At 40.0% G+C, this 16,312-nt stretch overlaps 1 protein-coding gene across 13 annotated transcripts in view; it reads left to right on the forward strand.

Annotated features, from left to right (window-relative positions):
* Positions 1 to 16,312, forward strand: part of CCDC178 (coiled-coil domain containing 178) — a 144,490-nt gene that overhangs the window by 22,106 nt on the left and 106,072 nt on the right. For all 13 annotated transcript variants that reach the window (XR_013988848.1, XM_081014416.1, XM_081014425.1 and 10 more), the window contains 7 exons: positions 1,797 to 1,950; positions 3,334 to 3,429; positions 3,525 to 3,661; positions 5,566 to 5,749; positions 7,473 to 7,535; positions 9,539 to 9,700; positions 12,240 to 12,353. Coding sequence is in view for 12 of the 13 variants with exons in the window: in XM_081014416.1 (XP_080870542.1) it covers positions 1,797 to 1,950; positions 3,334 to 3,429; positions 3,525 to 3,661; positions 5,566 to 5,749; positions 7,473 to 7,535; positions 9,539 to 9,700; positions 12,240 to 12,353 (910 nt within the window). In the remaining variant the exon portion in view is untranslated. The remainder of the gene's footprint in view (positions 1 to 1,796; positions 1,951 to 3,333; positions 3,430 to 3,524; positions 3,662 to 5,565; positions 5,750 to 7,472; positions 7,536 to 9,538; positions 9,701 to 12,239; positions 12,354 to 16,312) is intronic.

The following is a 16,312-nucleotide window of genomic DNA, read 5'->3' on the forward strand; positions in this document are numbered from 1 at the left end:
AATATCAGAAGCACAAATGCAGACAATTCCAGCAAGAAAGGAAAGGAGCTTACAGATGAGTTGAGATTTAAGAGGGGCACGTATAAGGAACTGAAGAAAGGGGAGGAGTATACATGAGTAGCCATCAGTTGCAGGATGAATATCATGCTGGCCAAAGCTCAGAAGGAACACAGGCTTGAAAGAGAGGTTGAAAATAGTAATAAAAGTTTCTTTGGCTATGTTCAAAGCAAGAGGAAGAACAGGCAAGTAGTAGGTCCTCTGCAAGGAAAAAACAGATAAATGCTGTTGGGTGACAGAGAAGGCAGAATCGCTCAACACCTACTTTCCCCCCCCCCCCCCCGTCTTCACCCAAAAGGAAAGCAGTGACCAACCTGGTGATAACAGAAGAAACAATGCAAGGAGGGAGCGGCACTATCTCTGTAGTCTTTTCAGCACCTCCTGAATATCTTCCTGTTCCAACAAGCATTTTAGTTAGAAATCTTTCCCAGTCTGCACTTGTATTGGAGATGCCTTTAATATTTTAATAGTTTTATCATTTGTGTGTTTGCCACCCTGGGCTCCTTTGGAACAGAAATATTTTTCTTTTATAGCAGCTATCTCTAGCCTAGGTTATAGCCCATTCCCTCAATCTGTAATTGTTTGAATTGTTTTTAGAAGTTTGCATTGTATTGTTTTATTACTAAAGATATTTTTGCCAACTTTGGATCCTTTGGGAGGAACACTAAGATAGAAATTTACAAACAAACAAACAAAATAACAAAAACCTCAACAATACAAAATCTTTAAAATAGTGGCTGTAGTCACATGCTGCTTCAAACCAAAGTTAATGCATGGTTTGCTACCGAGCAGCATGCTGGTGCATGCTGCTGAAAAGTTCCTGCTTCGCTCCTCCAATGCTCCTGGCTGTGCCACATTGGAAACAAAGCACAAGGCTTGGCATGTTGTGTCATTCAAATCTGAGCTCATTGCTTCATTGAAACAAACCACTAGCAGTAAGTCAAGAACAACCCAGCAAGCTGCTCATTCACATTAAACCACAGTTAAGAACTATTTGCAAATCAGGCCAGGACAAAATAGCAGCTAACTCTGCACCACCATGATTTACCAATGATGTAAAAAGTAAGGGTGGTATTCAACCAAATATTTGCTATAGCACAAGAATTAGTGCTAGTGCAAAGGGAATTCTCCCTCTCCACCCCTATGTTGCCTTCAAATCTGCTCTAGAGGTTTGGGGAAACTCCCAGAACAGGAAAGCAGAGAATGCAGAGGGGTAGGAAAGCAGAGAATGTTCCATTGTGCAAGGAGAAATCCTTACACTGTGGAATGATCTGCTTATTCCTATGTTGATTACAACCCTCTATGTTGATAGCAGATAAGCACTTTAATCTTCCTGTTTTGCTCACTTGATCCTCTCTCATCAGCTCATCCTACCTGTCAACTTCCACTACATTATAACAAATGTTCGTTATAACAGATCAGATTGCTAGCAGAAGTGTTTCTTAACTAAGTGGCTGATGGTTAACTTACACAAATTATGCTCCTAAGAGGGAAGAGGCTAAGACTGTACTTCTAAGTACATATAACTCAGTGGGGCTTACACCTAAGTAAACATACTTAGGATCATGTTGCATATTAGAATTTGAAAAATGAAACAGATCTAGTGCTGCTACATGGGCAGTGGAATGGGGCGAGATGTCTGAGAAAACCTGATTATTCTGACTGGTTTGATAATATTTTGTTAATAAACAGCTTCTTTAGTTGGCCAGATGGATAATTTGATTCTTGCCTCTTCTTAGGAAAGAGCTTAAAGATGCTGAATTCATTGCCGATGATTTCAGTTACAAGATAAAAGCAAAAATGGAAGCAGTATCACACAGTAAAAAACTTCTTGAAGAATTAAACAAGAAAGAAGCAAAGACAAAGGCTGATTTAAAGACTTGGCACGATAAAGTGAGTTTTGAATATTTATATGCAAGCAAATAAATCCTCTAGAAGTGAATGCCACATGAAGTCCTTAACACTGTGTCTATTGAAATGTTAAGTGTCCTGTAATAAGTCAAATAAATGCAAATGTTATCTAGTTAAGTGAAAAATGTTTGATAGATTTTTAAAAATAATACTGTCCAGCTTGCCAGACCCCCAGGGTCAGCAGCAGGCATGCTTGGACATCTGTTGGCACCTACACATCTGAATAGGACTCACTGTGCCTAATTTCGGCCTCTTCTGCAGTAGGTGTTAGTGGGCTCCACCAATAGTGCTGCCATCAACTAGAAGTCCTTTTTGCACTGCTAATGAGCAGCACACTGCCACTGGCCACCTCCATATCCTTACCCTGGGGTTTCTGTATGCATCCCATTTGAGTTGGGTAGTTGCTATTTCCCCCCCCCCCTTCACACACTACAGCAGAGTGCCCATAGCAGTGTTGTTATATTAGATGTACCAGGGTATTGGATTGCAGGCAGATACAGATGGCAGCTGCCTGGTGCTGAACACTTGATCAGATTCAACAGAAAGTGCACCAGCACTGGGAAATAACACTTAGAATCATAGATCCATGCAATTGTATAGTTGGACAGTGCCGGGGGGGGGGGCCACCATAAACACTAAGCCTGGCACTCAAGCCTGGCCCTGGCCCTGGCCCTAGAAATTGCTTTCGTCCTATTCTCCAAAACAATGCTGGTGCCTGTGCTGTTACAAAGGCATACTAAGAATCCTATAAAGTTCTTTTTTGTGACCTCTGCAAAAAAAGTGGTTCACATTTATGTTCATTTTAAAATGGCTGCAAAACTGGATTTATTTTCCTTTTCCTCTCTTAATTTCCTTTTTTATGTTAGTTTGCCCTTTTCACTTTTTTGTTTAATATGTTATGTTTAATATGTTTTGGCCATTTAAAATGTTGATTTTTAGGCCCTCATGAGAACTGGGGCAAGCTTTCCTTTTTAGAAGTATAGACTGAAGACATTTACATTGTGCCTTCATCCCACTCACTGACACAATGCACTTGTTTATTCTGGTTTGGAAGTTCCACTAGCCTGTAGCAGGGTAGTTAGGAGCTGTCAAATTTTTCATTTGCATCGACAGACAGAACAGGGCCCAAGTATTTTATTTTTAATTTTTTTGTGACAGGGGTGGAAAAGAAAACATAATTATAACTATGATATAAGCAGCAAATACTATCTTTTCACCAAAAATAGCACTATACTGCTCCAAAGCTATAACTGAGGCTCTGAAACTACATTTGCAAGATTTTAACAAGAAATTTTACTATGATGAAAATTTACAATGTTGCAATTAAATGCTGAATGAGCAATTAAACTATCTTTTTAATGTTAGGTAAGGCGGATGACTCTGAAAATTGCTACTCAGGAAAATGAGAACAAAGTTTTAATGACTGAATATTTAGAGGAGAAGAACATTGTGGAAACATCAGTAAGCTTAAAAAAACACATACAAATTAATATGTTTTTGAGTCCATGTGTTGCAGAATTTTCATAATGTTCATCATATTCTATAATATTTCCTAGCAAGCCAGTCAGAACTCTGATCTAAGCAATATGAAAAAAAGACTTAGGCATCTTCTTGATGAAATACTCAAAACAAAGAATGAAAACAAACGTCTTCATGATGAAAATGGAAAATTTGCACAAAAATTCAGAGAAAGGTAAATGAAGTGGTTAATAATTGATAGACTTTTAATTAGGCTTCAAGCCAATTGAGTTGGATGTTTGGTTTCATTGATTTTTTATTTTATTTTTACTGAAACCAGTGGAACATTCAATTTAATCTAAAGCATTTTACACATATAAGGGAATGGGGAAATCCCACATCCACGCACAGTTATTGCTGTCTTGTTCATAGCTCTTAGTTATTTTGCTCCTTGATCCATCTTGATTCTTGAATGTTAAATGAGATGAGATTATAACTGCTCACTTGAATAGCTTCCTCCTTAGAATTGATGGCCAGTTGCCTGATCCAGCGTGGCTCAGGCAGGCTGCAGGCCCTGTGATGAGTGCTACCCAGCATTTTGTCACCCCCCTCAGTGGTGACACTGGGGGTAGCCCACCCCCCATTGCCCCCCTTTCCTCTGCCCCTGGCTGGATCAACCATATTTCCTGTAGGGATCTCAACCACACAGCTGGCCCCTGCCAACAGCATCTTTAAACTTGCTGACCAACAGTGGATGGGTAGTGAGTTCAGGTTCACTGGAAAGGACTTTACCAGTCCTATGACCAGTGTTTTCCAAGCACCAAGCATAGGGCTGGTGAATCCCCTTTTGCTGCTGTTTCTAAGCACCCATCAACCAGATGACCATCAAGCACTGCACAATGGACTTTGCCTATCCCTCTCAAGTCAAAATATGGATCCAGACCATGAATTATCTTTTAACATAACATTTTACAGAAACTTTTGTAAACCCACTATAGGTTATCATATAATTAGTGTGAAAAGAGCAAGATTCTATCACTCAGTTCTGAAATTTTTCTGAATTTAATCTTTCAAAAAACTCATCATAGGAAGCTGGAGTGAGAGTTATTTCATACATACAATGGGTTCTAGTGTAACTAGAGTAGTGATAAGCAGTTGTAATTGTGATATGTCTGATCATCAGTGCTGTTTGTCAGAATCAAATGGTTGGCACATCTGTGGAATGCTTGTGTTTGTGTGAGCAATCATTAAACTTTATTTCATCACTGGGAACACAGTGAAGAGCAGTACATGTGAAAAGGATCTAGGAGTCTTGGTTGACCACAAACTTGACATGAGCCAACAGTGTGACGCGGCAGCTAAAAAAGCCAATGCAATTCTGGGCTGCATCAATAGGAGTATAGCATCTAGATCAAGGGAAGTAATAGTGCCACTGTATTCTGCTCTGGTCAGACCTCACCTGGAGTACTGTGTCCAGTTCTGGGCACCACAGTTCAAGAAGGACACTGACAAACTGGAACGTGTCCAGAGGAGGGCAACCAAAATGGTCAAAGGCCTGGAAACGATGCCTTATGAGGAACGGCTAAGGGAGCTGGGCATGTTTAGCCTGGAGAAGAGGAGGTTAAGGGGTGATATGATAGCCATGTTCAAATATATAAAAGGATGTCACATAGAGGAGGGAGAAAGGTTGTTTTCTGCTGCTCCAGAGAAGCGGACACGGAGCAATGGAGCCAAACTACAAGAAAGAAGATTCCACCTAAACATTAGGAAGAACTTCCTGACAGTAAGAGCTGTTCGACAGTGGAATTTGCTGCCAAGGAGTGTGGTGGAGTCTCCTTCTTTGGAGGTCTTTAAGCAGAAGCTTGACAACCATATGTCAGGAGTGCTTTGATGGTGTTTCCTGCTTGGCAGGGGGTTGGACTCGATGGCCCTTGTGGTCTATTCCAACTCTATGATTCTATGATTCTATGAAGTATTTCCGTAAGATAGACACAGGAGTTTAAAAAATCAGTGCCATCCCCATACAGAAGTGAAGTAAAATTAAGCATACCCCCCCAAAAAATCCTCAGAGAGGTTCAACCTGTAATAAACTGTTGAAGATGTGTTAGTGTTGTAAGGTTTTCGGTTTTTATTTAACAGTTCAAGAAAGAGGATGGCATATCAATCAGAAATTCAGGTTTTAAGGAAAAATATTCACAGATTGGAAGATCATTTAAAAAAGGTCAATCAGGAACTTTATTCAACTGAATTGGCTTATGATGAAGCCAGATCAAAACTGGACGAAGTGGAATATAGCCTTACAAAAGAAAAAACACGTTTCAAGGTTGTAAAAGTTATTCCATTATTATGATATTTTAATTATTTGAAGATGTGAAATGACTGACTAGAATGTTTCTGTGCATGTCAATTAATCTATTTAGCATCACCCTGCCATATTATTTGCAATATTTAAAGCTTGATGTAGCTTTAAGTTCTTTAGGCCTAAATAAAGCAACTGTGAGCCAGGTTTCCCAACTCCTTTGTTTGCCACTATAGCTATGACTTTAATATCAGCTTGATATGCAGAATTTAGTAGATTATAATGTTTATATCCATGCTGTGTAAAGCTCCACCTGCTATTTTCTACAGCTCAAGATGCTGTTAAAGTACAAAAGCAGGCCAAGTCCTATTTTATGACTAGTTGGCAACCTTACTCTAAACTTTTCCCGTGCATCAAATTGTTTGTAAACCTATTTAGCAATTTATAACAGCGGGTATCCCAGTTCATTTAGAGAAGCCTGTGCATATAAGCAACTGTTTGGGTCCATTATTAATACGGAAGCATATCGCAGTGTTCATCCAAGCCTTGTTGAACTGGCTGGATGTAGATTTCAGTGGAAATAGGTATATATGCATTTGCATCCAGAGAGCCAGTAAATTGTTTGTGACTTGTTTTGCAGGGGGTGGGGGTGGTCAACAATAACTGGATTAGAATCAGGGATTTAATGACTACAGTTTCGTGTAACTGAAAAGTAGTTTCCCATAGAATGGGGAAGAGATGTCCTTCTTTTGACCACCAGAAAGAAAGGCACATACAAGCTATCTGGAACCAGTTGTATGAACTTAAAAGCCACCAGCTATTCTTTTTTGGATAATTTTTTTTTAAATCTGAAAATGAGTTATTAGTCCCTCTCCACTGGACATGCAATAGCTTTCTGGTTCCCTTTTAACTTGGCATCCTATGACTGGGGGCCCTTTTTTAAAATATGTTTTGATGCTACCTGAACTCCTATGAGATTGTGCTAGCAAACTGGAGAACTGCCTTGAGGTGGTAGCTGAGGACTCTGGGAAATGAAAACCAACGAGACAGTCCTGTTTGTGGCAAGACCTCTAATGTTGTATGACACAGTTAATTATGTAATCTGAGGTTGAAGGACAGCTCAGAGAATGAATGAGCCCAATTATTTGATATGGAGACAAGACTGTGTGTTACGATTATCTCGAATTGAGGTTTCCCTAAAGCAGGAGTGGGGAAATTCTACCCCTCACATTTCAAGTCTGCCACCCCATCCACAAAGCAATGGGGTTAAGAATCAGCTTCGGTAGGTGCCAACAGAAGCTGTATTGTAGACCTAATTGCTTCATGGTGGCGGTAGAACAAGGAGGGAAGGCAGCTGGGAAAAGGAGTAAAGAGAGATGGGCATGGATTTGCACATGCAAGCATATGCACATGAGTATGAGGGAGAAATGGGAAATGTATCTGGGCCCCACCGACATTTCCACCAGCCTTGCCCAGTTTTGGCATGTAGCTCCTGACAGATTCCCCCTGAGGGAATATAGCACCCAGAGGGGGGCAGTTTTCCCACCCTTGCCCAAATCATAAAATTATTCTGTATTGCCCCTCTCTCCATCTTCCCATGGCCACATTTTTCAAATGTCATTCTATTTCCAATTTAGTAATTTTCTATCATTTGATTTACAGAATATATATGTATCTAATTTATACTTGTTCTACCTGTTGTTTTTTCTTATGTGTTCCTATATAATTTTTTCAATTTCACTTACAGAACTTAGTAGATAATGTAAAAAAACAAATCAGAGATGAAGTAAGTGCTTGGAAGCTGACCCAGGTATGGAGAAGAGATTTAAACTAACTTTTTTAAGCTGTGTTTTTTGCACATCAAAATCTTTCATTTCAGATTATATGGACTTATATTCACAAAATCAATCATGAACATGCAATGGAAGACTAAAGCATTGACTTCAACTGTTGAGTCAATTGATTGATATCAATTAACTAGGAAAAGTACCATAAACTTTTAAGAAGTCCTTTCCAATCTTCCCCATTCTCTGATGAATGTTGTGCACCTGAATGAATATTGTAACAACCAGTTACAATATCTGTGCTAATCTGAGTTCAAAACTCCCTGGTCTAACCTGAGACAAAAACATCACTCCAGACTCACAACTTAACAGTAATGAATTAAGACGCTTGTTGAAAATGAAAGTGCAGCCTTTAAAATGTTTTAAGGTCTTGAAGGCAAGAGCGAGGCTTGTTACATGGCCTGAGCTTTTCTTCTAATCAGAGGTGGGAAATTATGCTACCATTCACCCATCAGAAGTGAGGTGTTCATCTGCCCTATTTATTCTTACATGTAGTTTTGGGGCTATCTGACAATGTCTGTATACTGTCCCTTTTCTTTTGAAACTCCCAGCATCTGAGTTACATTGCTTACTTGGCATGTTTCTTTACCCTTACACTGTCTTTGAATTTCTGGTCGCATGTGCCATTTTCTGAGAACATGAGGCAGGTTTGTAGATTTGTTATGGTTTCAGAATCATACTGCCTCCCACTGTGGGGCACAGTCTGTTGCTACACAACGTGAAGATAAAGTCGCTCTATTTTGGAGTGACCTTGGCTGCAGTTATTGCCATTCCAGATGAAGTATCCAATGCCTTAATTGGTGATGTGTTACAGGATTGTCTTCAGCTTAAGCAGTTACCAGTACAAAGTGCTTGTAGCTATATGCCCAACCGTATTATTATTATTATTATTATTATTATTATTATTATTACCCTGCCTATCTGGCTGCGTCTCTCCAGCCACTCTGGGCAGCTTCCAGCAGAATATTAAAATACAATGATTGATAAAATATTAAAAGCTTCCCTAAACAGGGCTGCCTTCAGAAGTCTTCTAAAAGTCCAGAAGTTGTTTATTTCTTTGACATCTGATTGGAGGGCATTCCACAGGGCAGGCACCACTACTGAGAAGGCTCTCTGCCTTCTCAACCCCGTCCCTTCTGGCTTATTAAATATAGCAGACGGGGTTTGACTGGTTAAGTCCAGAGCATGGTTACCACTTCATTGTGTGAGGTGCTGGTACCTGCTGCCTTGAAAAGGTGGTTGTCCAGCCTCTCTTGAAGAAACCAGCCCTGGACCCCTTGGGCTTTATGACTGTTGACCAGTTGCAAATGCCCTTCTTGGGGAATGTGATGGAGAGAGTTATGGTAGGGCAGCTGCAAATATTCTTGGATTACACCAACTATTTAGATCCTTTCCTATTTGGGTTCAGATCTGGCCATGGTACAGAGTTGGCCTTGGCTGCTCTGATAGATTACCTTTACAGAAAGTGGAACAAGGGGAGGGATACCTTTTTCTTGTGTCTCTATCTTTCTGCGGCTTTCAATACCTTTAAGTCCACTGCTATTTTTCTAGAAAAAGAGGTGCCAGAACACACCACAAACACTTCCCTTGTTCTCTTATAACAGCAATGGCAGCCACCTGAGAGGTGCCAAAACTGAGTTCTGGTGAGTTCCAGCTGGAAAAAAGCCCTGCCTTTAACCATGGTATTCTCCTGGATCAGCTCTGTGGAACAGGAATTGTGGGTAGTTCTGATCCTACCCTGGTGGTTATGCTATGGGGTCTATTTTATCCCCAGTGCTCCCCAATGGGAAATGCTTGGTATGTACAGAGTCTTAGAAACTACCATGAATGTCAAAGTTACATTTTTATCCAATAAAATTAGTTCTCCCAGTTATATATTTCTGAAGCAAACAGAGTATTGCTGGATTTCTTCCTTTGCTTTTGCATTTGAGCTACTTCAGTTTATGTATTTTCCTTCTATTATAAACAGAAAAGGGTTAAAGCACTGCGGACTGATCTAGAAAAAAAGTCAAAGGAATTTGAGAAGTTGCAAGAAAAAATTGAGAAGAAGTTAGCAGACATTGACAAGCTTGTGGCTGAACAAGAGGCATTGATGAAAAAAAATGATGAATCTCAAAAAGCATATTCTAAGGTAAGTTAAAACTGGCAGCACCACAGTGCTGACTCTTTCCCCCTTTCCTATAAAATGGGAGAACTTTGCTAAGCTTCACTGAAAGTGGAGGCATTCAAGTTGGCATTTGAATTAATATAACACACAAATCACTTGAAAGTCCAACTTTTGTTGTAACTACCGTATATACTCGAGTATAAGCCAACTTTTTCAGCACATTTTTAATGCTGAAAAAGCCCCCCTTGGCTTATACTCGAGTGAGGCGGGCGGCGGCTGCGGCGGCAGAGGGACAAGCGGCCCAAAAGGAGCCCTTTCTTGCCACTGGTCCCTCCGCCGCTGCCGCCTGCCTCTCACAAGGGCATGCACAGGAGCTGCACTGCCCTGTGCCTCTCCCAATCACGGCTCCTATGCCTGCTCTTGCGAGCAACAGAGGCGGCGGTGGAGGGACAAGCAGCCTGAAAGAAGCCCTTTTGGGCTGCTCCTTCCTCCTCCACCACCTTTGCCACTCTCGGCGGCAGCAGAGGAGGAACAAGCATTGCGAAAGCAGCCCTTTTGGGCTTCTCCTTCCTCCTCTTCCACCTTTGCCACTGTTGGCGGCGGCAGCCCGAAAGCAGCCCTTTTGGGCTGCTTGTTCTTCCTCCACCGCTGCTGCCACTACCAGGTTTGTGGTGTGGTGAACCGGCTTATACTCGAGTCAATAAGTTTTCCCAGTTTTTTGTGCTAAAATGAGGTGGCTCAGCTTATATTCGGGTCGGCTTATACTTGTGTATATACAGTATAGTTTTAAATATAATAGTATGATATAATTTAAAATCACATGCAGAATAGCTGATAGTGCCAGTTGTAACGGCCTCCGTAAAATGAAGCACACACACAACTAATAGTATTTTCAAAAAAGCATGTTAATGGCAGTGACTAATGCAGTTTGCCCTTCCCCAAGAAAAATTTAGTAGAAACAATGTGACAAAGAACAACTCATTAGTCTTTTGGAGGCTTACTGGGGGTGTGGCAAGACTTATATATCTTTGTCTTTAACTCTATGTTTATTTTGGTTCAAAAACTTGGAAACAAAGTTCATGAAAGCATCTTCATAAGCAGATGTTAAGCCAACCTTTTTTTTATTGTTCCTTATGTGGTGTTCATAAAACTATTTGCTGCACACATTTTAATTACAGATGTTATGTTATTATTATTAAAATTTCTATAACGTCCTTCTTCCGAGCATCACAGGGTAGTTTACAAAATAAATACGCACAAAATACACAACATAGTAACAGACAAAAACAATATTAACTAGCCAGTAAAGTGGAACTGTTGAGTTTCCTCAAAGCTTGTATATTTTAGTGGCAATATAGTGAAATTTTGTATTAACAGAAATTCTAAAATGTGCTTCAAACAGTTCTAATGATAGACAACCCCACCATCACCACCAAATTGCCTTGCTTTCTTAGTGGTGATGTATATTAGAGGTGTGCATTGGCTTTGTGTACTTGCTGAATAATGAGGTGAATAGGGCATATTTGGTTGAGGATTTCTCATTACCAAGTCAGATTGTGCTATAAAGAATGCTTTTCAGTTCAGATCAAAGACTCCCTAAAGTTCTGAGTCACTCTGTGAACTTAAGTGCCACCAAAACACTACTTTTTTTAAAGTGACTGCTCTAATTTTAAAATAATAAATAAATACTGAAACTAGCACCCTGAGATTGAGTGGGGAGGGATATTCATTTTGACTGATAGGTCTTGGTTTTAATAATGATTTATTTTCCCAGAGCATTATGATTTGGTGGAGGGATATTGACACAAACTGTTTTTCATGTGGATCAATGCTGTTTATCCACCAGCCCTCCCACCATGCAAATCAATGGAGACATCTCCCATCCAGGGAGAAGAGGCTGCACCCCCACAAATCAACAACATCTATGGAAAGGCTGAGGCCAACATCCACCAGTGACCATTGGAGTAATAGGATGCTTCCTGAGACATGTTCCCAAATTTAGTGCTTCCTGTGGATCCGTGCTTTCTTCCCCCCTAGCATCAGCCTGTTATTACTTGTATCAAAACAGTAAAGTCTGTAATTGTGTGAGCAAACAAAACAATGGCAAGAAAGAGGAGATCAAGCTGCACCTTACATTCTCTTTGTGGGCAATTGTACAGATAGAGATTAGAGGAAGAGGGCAAGCAGTGATAGGTATGAAGTGAGAGCACTAATGGACCTGTTCCCGAGGGCATCTTGCCAAAGGACCCCCCAAAATCCAGTGCTAGCACTGATGCAAGCAACAATCATTTGGGTCATTTGAAAGGGAGGAACCACTTTTATATGTCTACAACATACAGATCAGTGCAACTGTTTCTCTACTTAATAGTATCCTGCCATCTATCTATATAAATATGATTAAAAATGTATTACAAATATAATTATATTGAAAGTTACCTGTAAAGAAAATAGGAATTCATGCATAAATACTGAGGTTCAAAGAAAGATGCTTAACCGTTAAGACATTGTGCATGTAACGAGTGGGATCTTATTGCCAGTTCTTTTGTCTGTTTATATTTTTCAGAAAATTGTCCAGTTGAATGAGCAGCTTCAGAAAATTGATGAAAGGGAAGCAAAAAAATTTAAAGAGCTAGAAGCACAGAAGAAACATTTCCAGAACTTATTAAATGATGCACAGGTGAATGTCTTAATATTAGCACTAACAGGTTCTATTTACATTAGATTACCATTCTTTGATGGTTTACTCTGAAAAGCTAGCTTGTACTTTCTGTTCAGTTACTTTGGCTACACACGGAATTTCTATATGCAGACTTTTTCACTTCATGCTGAAACTAACTTAACAGGTCCATTGCCTTGGAATGAGGTAAAGTGCAAAGAGAATTATATTGGGGTCACTGAGAAGCCCTTCTTTATTTGCCATTCCAGCTCTTATTGCTTTGAGGGCTTTAGAAAAGGAAGGGCGAAAATCAAAATAAGGAATAAAAGGGCTCCATCACAGAAATAGCCTGCTGATTGCACCTTTGCACAGCAGATGGCATCTTTTTGTAAATTATGGTGTGTGTTTACTATAATAGTTACAAGTTGCCTCTGCTACCAAGGAATCATTTTGGCTTTTGTTACTGAACATTTCATTTATATCAATGTGCTTTTAATGATAGGCCTGTGTACAAAAATGTCTTATTTGTATTATTATTTATTCCATTGATATTGATGGAAAATACTAGGGAGAAATTATTGAGTTCATATAGTTAAGCCGGTTGGTTAGAAGCTTTTTTTTATTAATGAAAGCAGTGAGCTTTTGGGTTTTTTTGTTTACAATTATGCTCTGCCCACAGTTCTCAGTAAATTCATCTCAAGCACTTAGATTTGAAGGCATATTAGGAACCAGGCTTACTGTAGATTGTTTCCAGGTTTTATAAATATTATACAATATCTAATACCAGCATGCAATGATAAACTTGCAGTAAATCTGTTGATTTGTTAAAGGATTTTACAAGTGGGTACAGGAACAGGATGAGCACCGAGTTTCTGTACAGTTTCTTACGAACACATTTGGAGAGATTGCTCAAAAAGACTAAAGGATATATTTGGGAATGCACTACTCGGAAAGCAGGGATCTAGCCAGTTCAACAATGTGATTTCAGTATCTCTTGTACCCAGGCAATCTAAATTAGGATAATTTATATTATCCTAATAGCTAATGATAGGTAGTGGATATAGTGTTGCAGTTGGAGTTAGGAAACCTACATTTATTTCTGTGATTGGTCATGAAACTTATTGGCTGACCTTGGGCCAATCTATGTGCAACTGCTCTTGCAGACAGTTAAGAACCTTCAATGTGTGTGTAATGCAGTTGTTACATTTGCTCCGTTAAAATATTTACCCTGGATGCAGATTTATTTCTAGGCCCTTGTCCCAAGTCCTAGTATTTTTGCTTGGTATCACTCACCAATCATTCAGGTTCCATACACTGAGTAATTGTGCCAATTAATTGATTAAAGTTGCAGCTGCAATAAATCTGTTCAGATTTGTACATGCGCACCCCAGTGGTCCACAGTGCCATGTTCTTGTATTTACTTGAGTGCCTGGCTACCCAGCAGATGGCATTATCATCTTTGACATTGTCATGCTCCAGGAGTGATGGGGTAGCCTGAAAGCATGCTGACCTCCCACCCTCCTCAGTGGGGACAGTTTGAAAAAGGATCCTGGATTTATTCTCTCTCTCTCCCAAGCAGATGATTCCTGCTGTGATAGTTACATTACTGATTATCTGTTTGGCACTGTGCATGTGACTCCCAGTTTAGTTCCAGAAACTGCATATGCAGCATCATTTAGTATATGTGGTTCTTTATCCGAGGGGTCTTTGTGCACCAGGAGTAGGGAAAAAGACAGCCTTTTTCATGTATCCATTCATAATACATAGTGGTGGTAGTAACTTGCAAAGTTAGTTGTCTGGATAGGCTCCTGCTGCTTAAGGAAGTTGTTTTGTAATATTCCATTTTATTTTGCTAATTTTCCTGAATAAAATGTGCATTCTATAATTGATCTCCTTCACAATGTTTTTTATTTTGAAATATTTTAGGTATTTTAGTTTCCTGTTAATTATGTTTCTTTGAATGTTTACTTTATATTTGTCTTCCTTCAGTAATGTTTCACTCTGGGTTGTTTTATTTGCTGTTTTAATGTAGGTTGAAAACTAGAGATTCCCCCCCCCCCCCTTTATAAATATAAAGCAGAATAGAAATGAAAATAACAACAAGTAGTAGTAGTGGTCTGCTCCATCCCATTTCCATATTCATCTGTGATGGTTTCCTAAATCCATGTTGAAATCAACGTTGTTTGTTAGCATCCATCAGTCTCGGGAGACAGCCTCAGGGTGAAGTCAAACTGTTGGAAAGTTACAGCTGTTGAGACCAAAACAACAGAGACATGTTTCGTTGCAGATGGGGCAGAAAAGAAGGCATCCGGTTGTGCTGCAGCAGATGCACCATGGTGTTTATTATCTCTGCACTCCCCCAGCGGTCATTCTTCCTCTGGTCATTCCTCAGATGAAAGTACACACCATCTTCAGTTAATCTGAAGGCATATAAGAGCACCAGGGAGAAGGATACGTCAAAGAGAGTTGGGACGAGAACACAGCCATTTCACACCACTCTTTATAGGGAGGGCATCCGAAGATGTCCTGCATGTTCTTGTGGAAGGACACAATCATCTTGTGAAGCTTAGGGGCATCTATCCTCACATCATTTCTCCTGCAGCTGGCACAGTGAGAAAATCATGTTGACTGTTGACCTCTGAGCTCTGAAGCTGCATTGTGATTCAGGATAGACCCTGTCAGCAAGTGACTGTAATCTGTTGAAAACTACATTTGCAAAGGCTTTTCCCACAGTACTCAATAGGGAGATTCCAGTCACAGTGGTCACCTTTTTCCTTTTAGAGGGGTCACAGTGCTGGAGTCACTCATGTCTTGTGGCACAGACCCTTGTTCCCAACACTGCAAGAGGAGGCCATGGAGGTGTGTCACAAGGGAGGAACTGAAGCTGGCTTTCAGCACTCCTATTGGGATTCTGTCTTGTCATGGGGCTTTACCACATGCCTGAGAGTTGATGGTATTCTTCAGCTTGTCAAGGGAGGGAGGGACATCATTCTCTTCCAAAAGAGGCAGGGTATGGATACAGTCAATTGCTATGTCAGAGACCATGTTTTCCTGCAAGTACAGTACTTGAGAGTGCTCTGCCCATCGCTTCATCCACTTGCTACTGCTGTGATGATCTTTCCAGACAAGGTTTTCAGTGGTGCAATTTTCCTGACTGTTGGCCCAAAGGCTTTCTTCATGTCTTTGTACACTTGCAAGTGTTGCCAATGTCAGCAGCGAGTTGAATGCTTTAGCCAGTTGTTATTTTACACCATCTGGCAATCCGCTGGGCCTCATTCCTTGCCTTTCTCAGTGTAACAATTGTCTTTTTGCAGGGCGCACACTTGTAGTTCACAAGAGCCTTGCACTTTGTGCAATAACAGTCTCCATGCCCTCAGACCAGTCAGGGACCTGTTGCTCTCTTTAGCCAAGGATATATTTGTGTTGTAGATTGCCTCTTTGCTGTGTTCCACCTTGTTTCTACACTAAGTCTGGGGTAGTTCAGTAGAGCTTCTTTGATGCAATAGGAGAAGAGTTCACAAAGTTCAAGTGTGACTCTTCTGGAAGTGTAAATAATAATTTAATGTATTTCCTTTGAAAATACAAATTGAATACATGTGTGTTTTATTTAAGTTTCTTGAATTATACAAAACAGTAATATTACAAACAATAACAGGAGTGTAGCTATATTATTTCTAAACTCACTTTGGAACTTTCTCAGCAGGAGATGCGGATCAATTCAGTCCATGTCAAAATTCCTCAAGCGTCCCCAGCTTCTGCATTCCAATCATCTCCACTGTATTTTGACATTTGACTATCAGCCTATGATCTTTCATTAGATTATCCCATAATCACAGAAACAAGAGGAGTTGAAGATAATAAAGTTTCCTATAGCTATCATCAAAGTGCATACATGTATAAAGACTTTTGTTTAAACAAAGATAGCAAAAGAATAGTGGACCTGTTGTGATCATCTGTAGTGCCAGTATAATTTAGTTCAT

This window comes from Podarcis pityusensis, assembly GCF_964106645.2.
Source record: "Podarcis pityusensis genome assembly, chromosome: 7".
In the NCBI taxonomy this organism is placed as follows: domain Eukaryota; kingdom Metazoa; phylum Chordata; class Lepidosauria; order Squamata; family Lacertidae; genus Podarcis; species Podarcis pityusensis.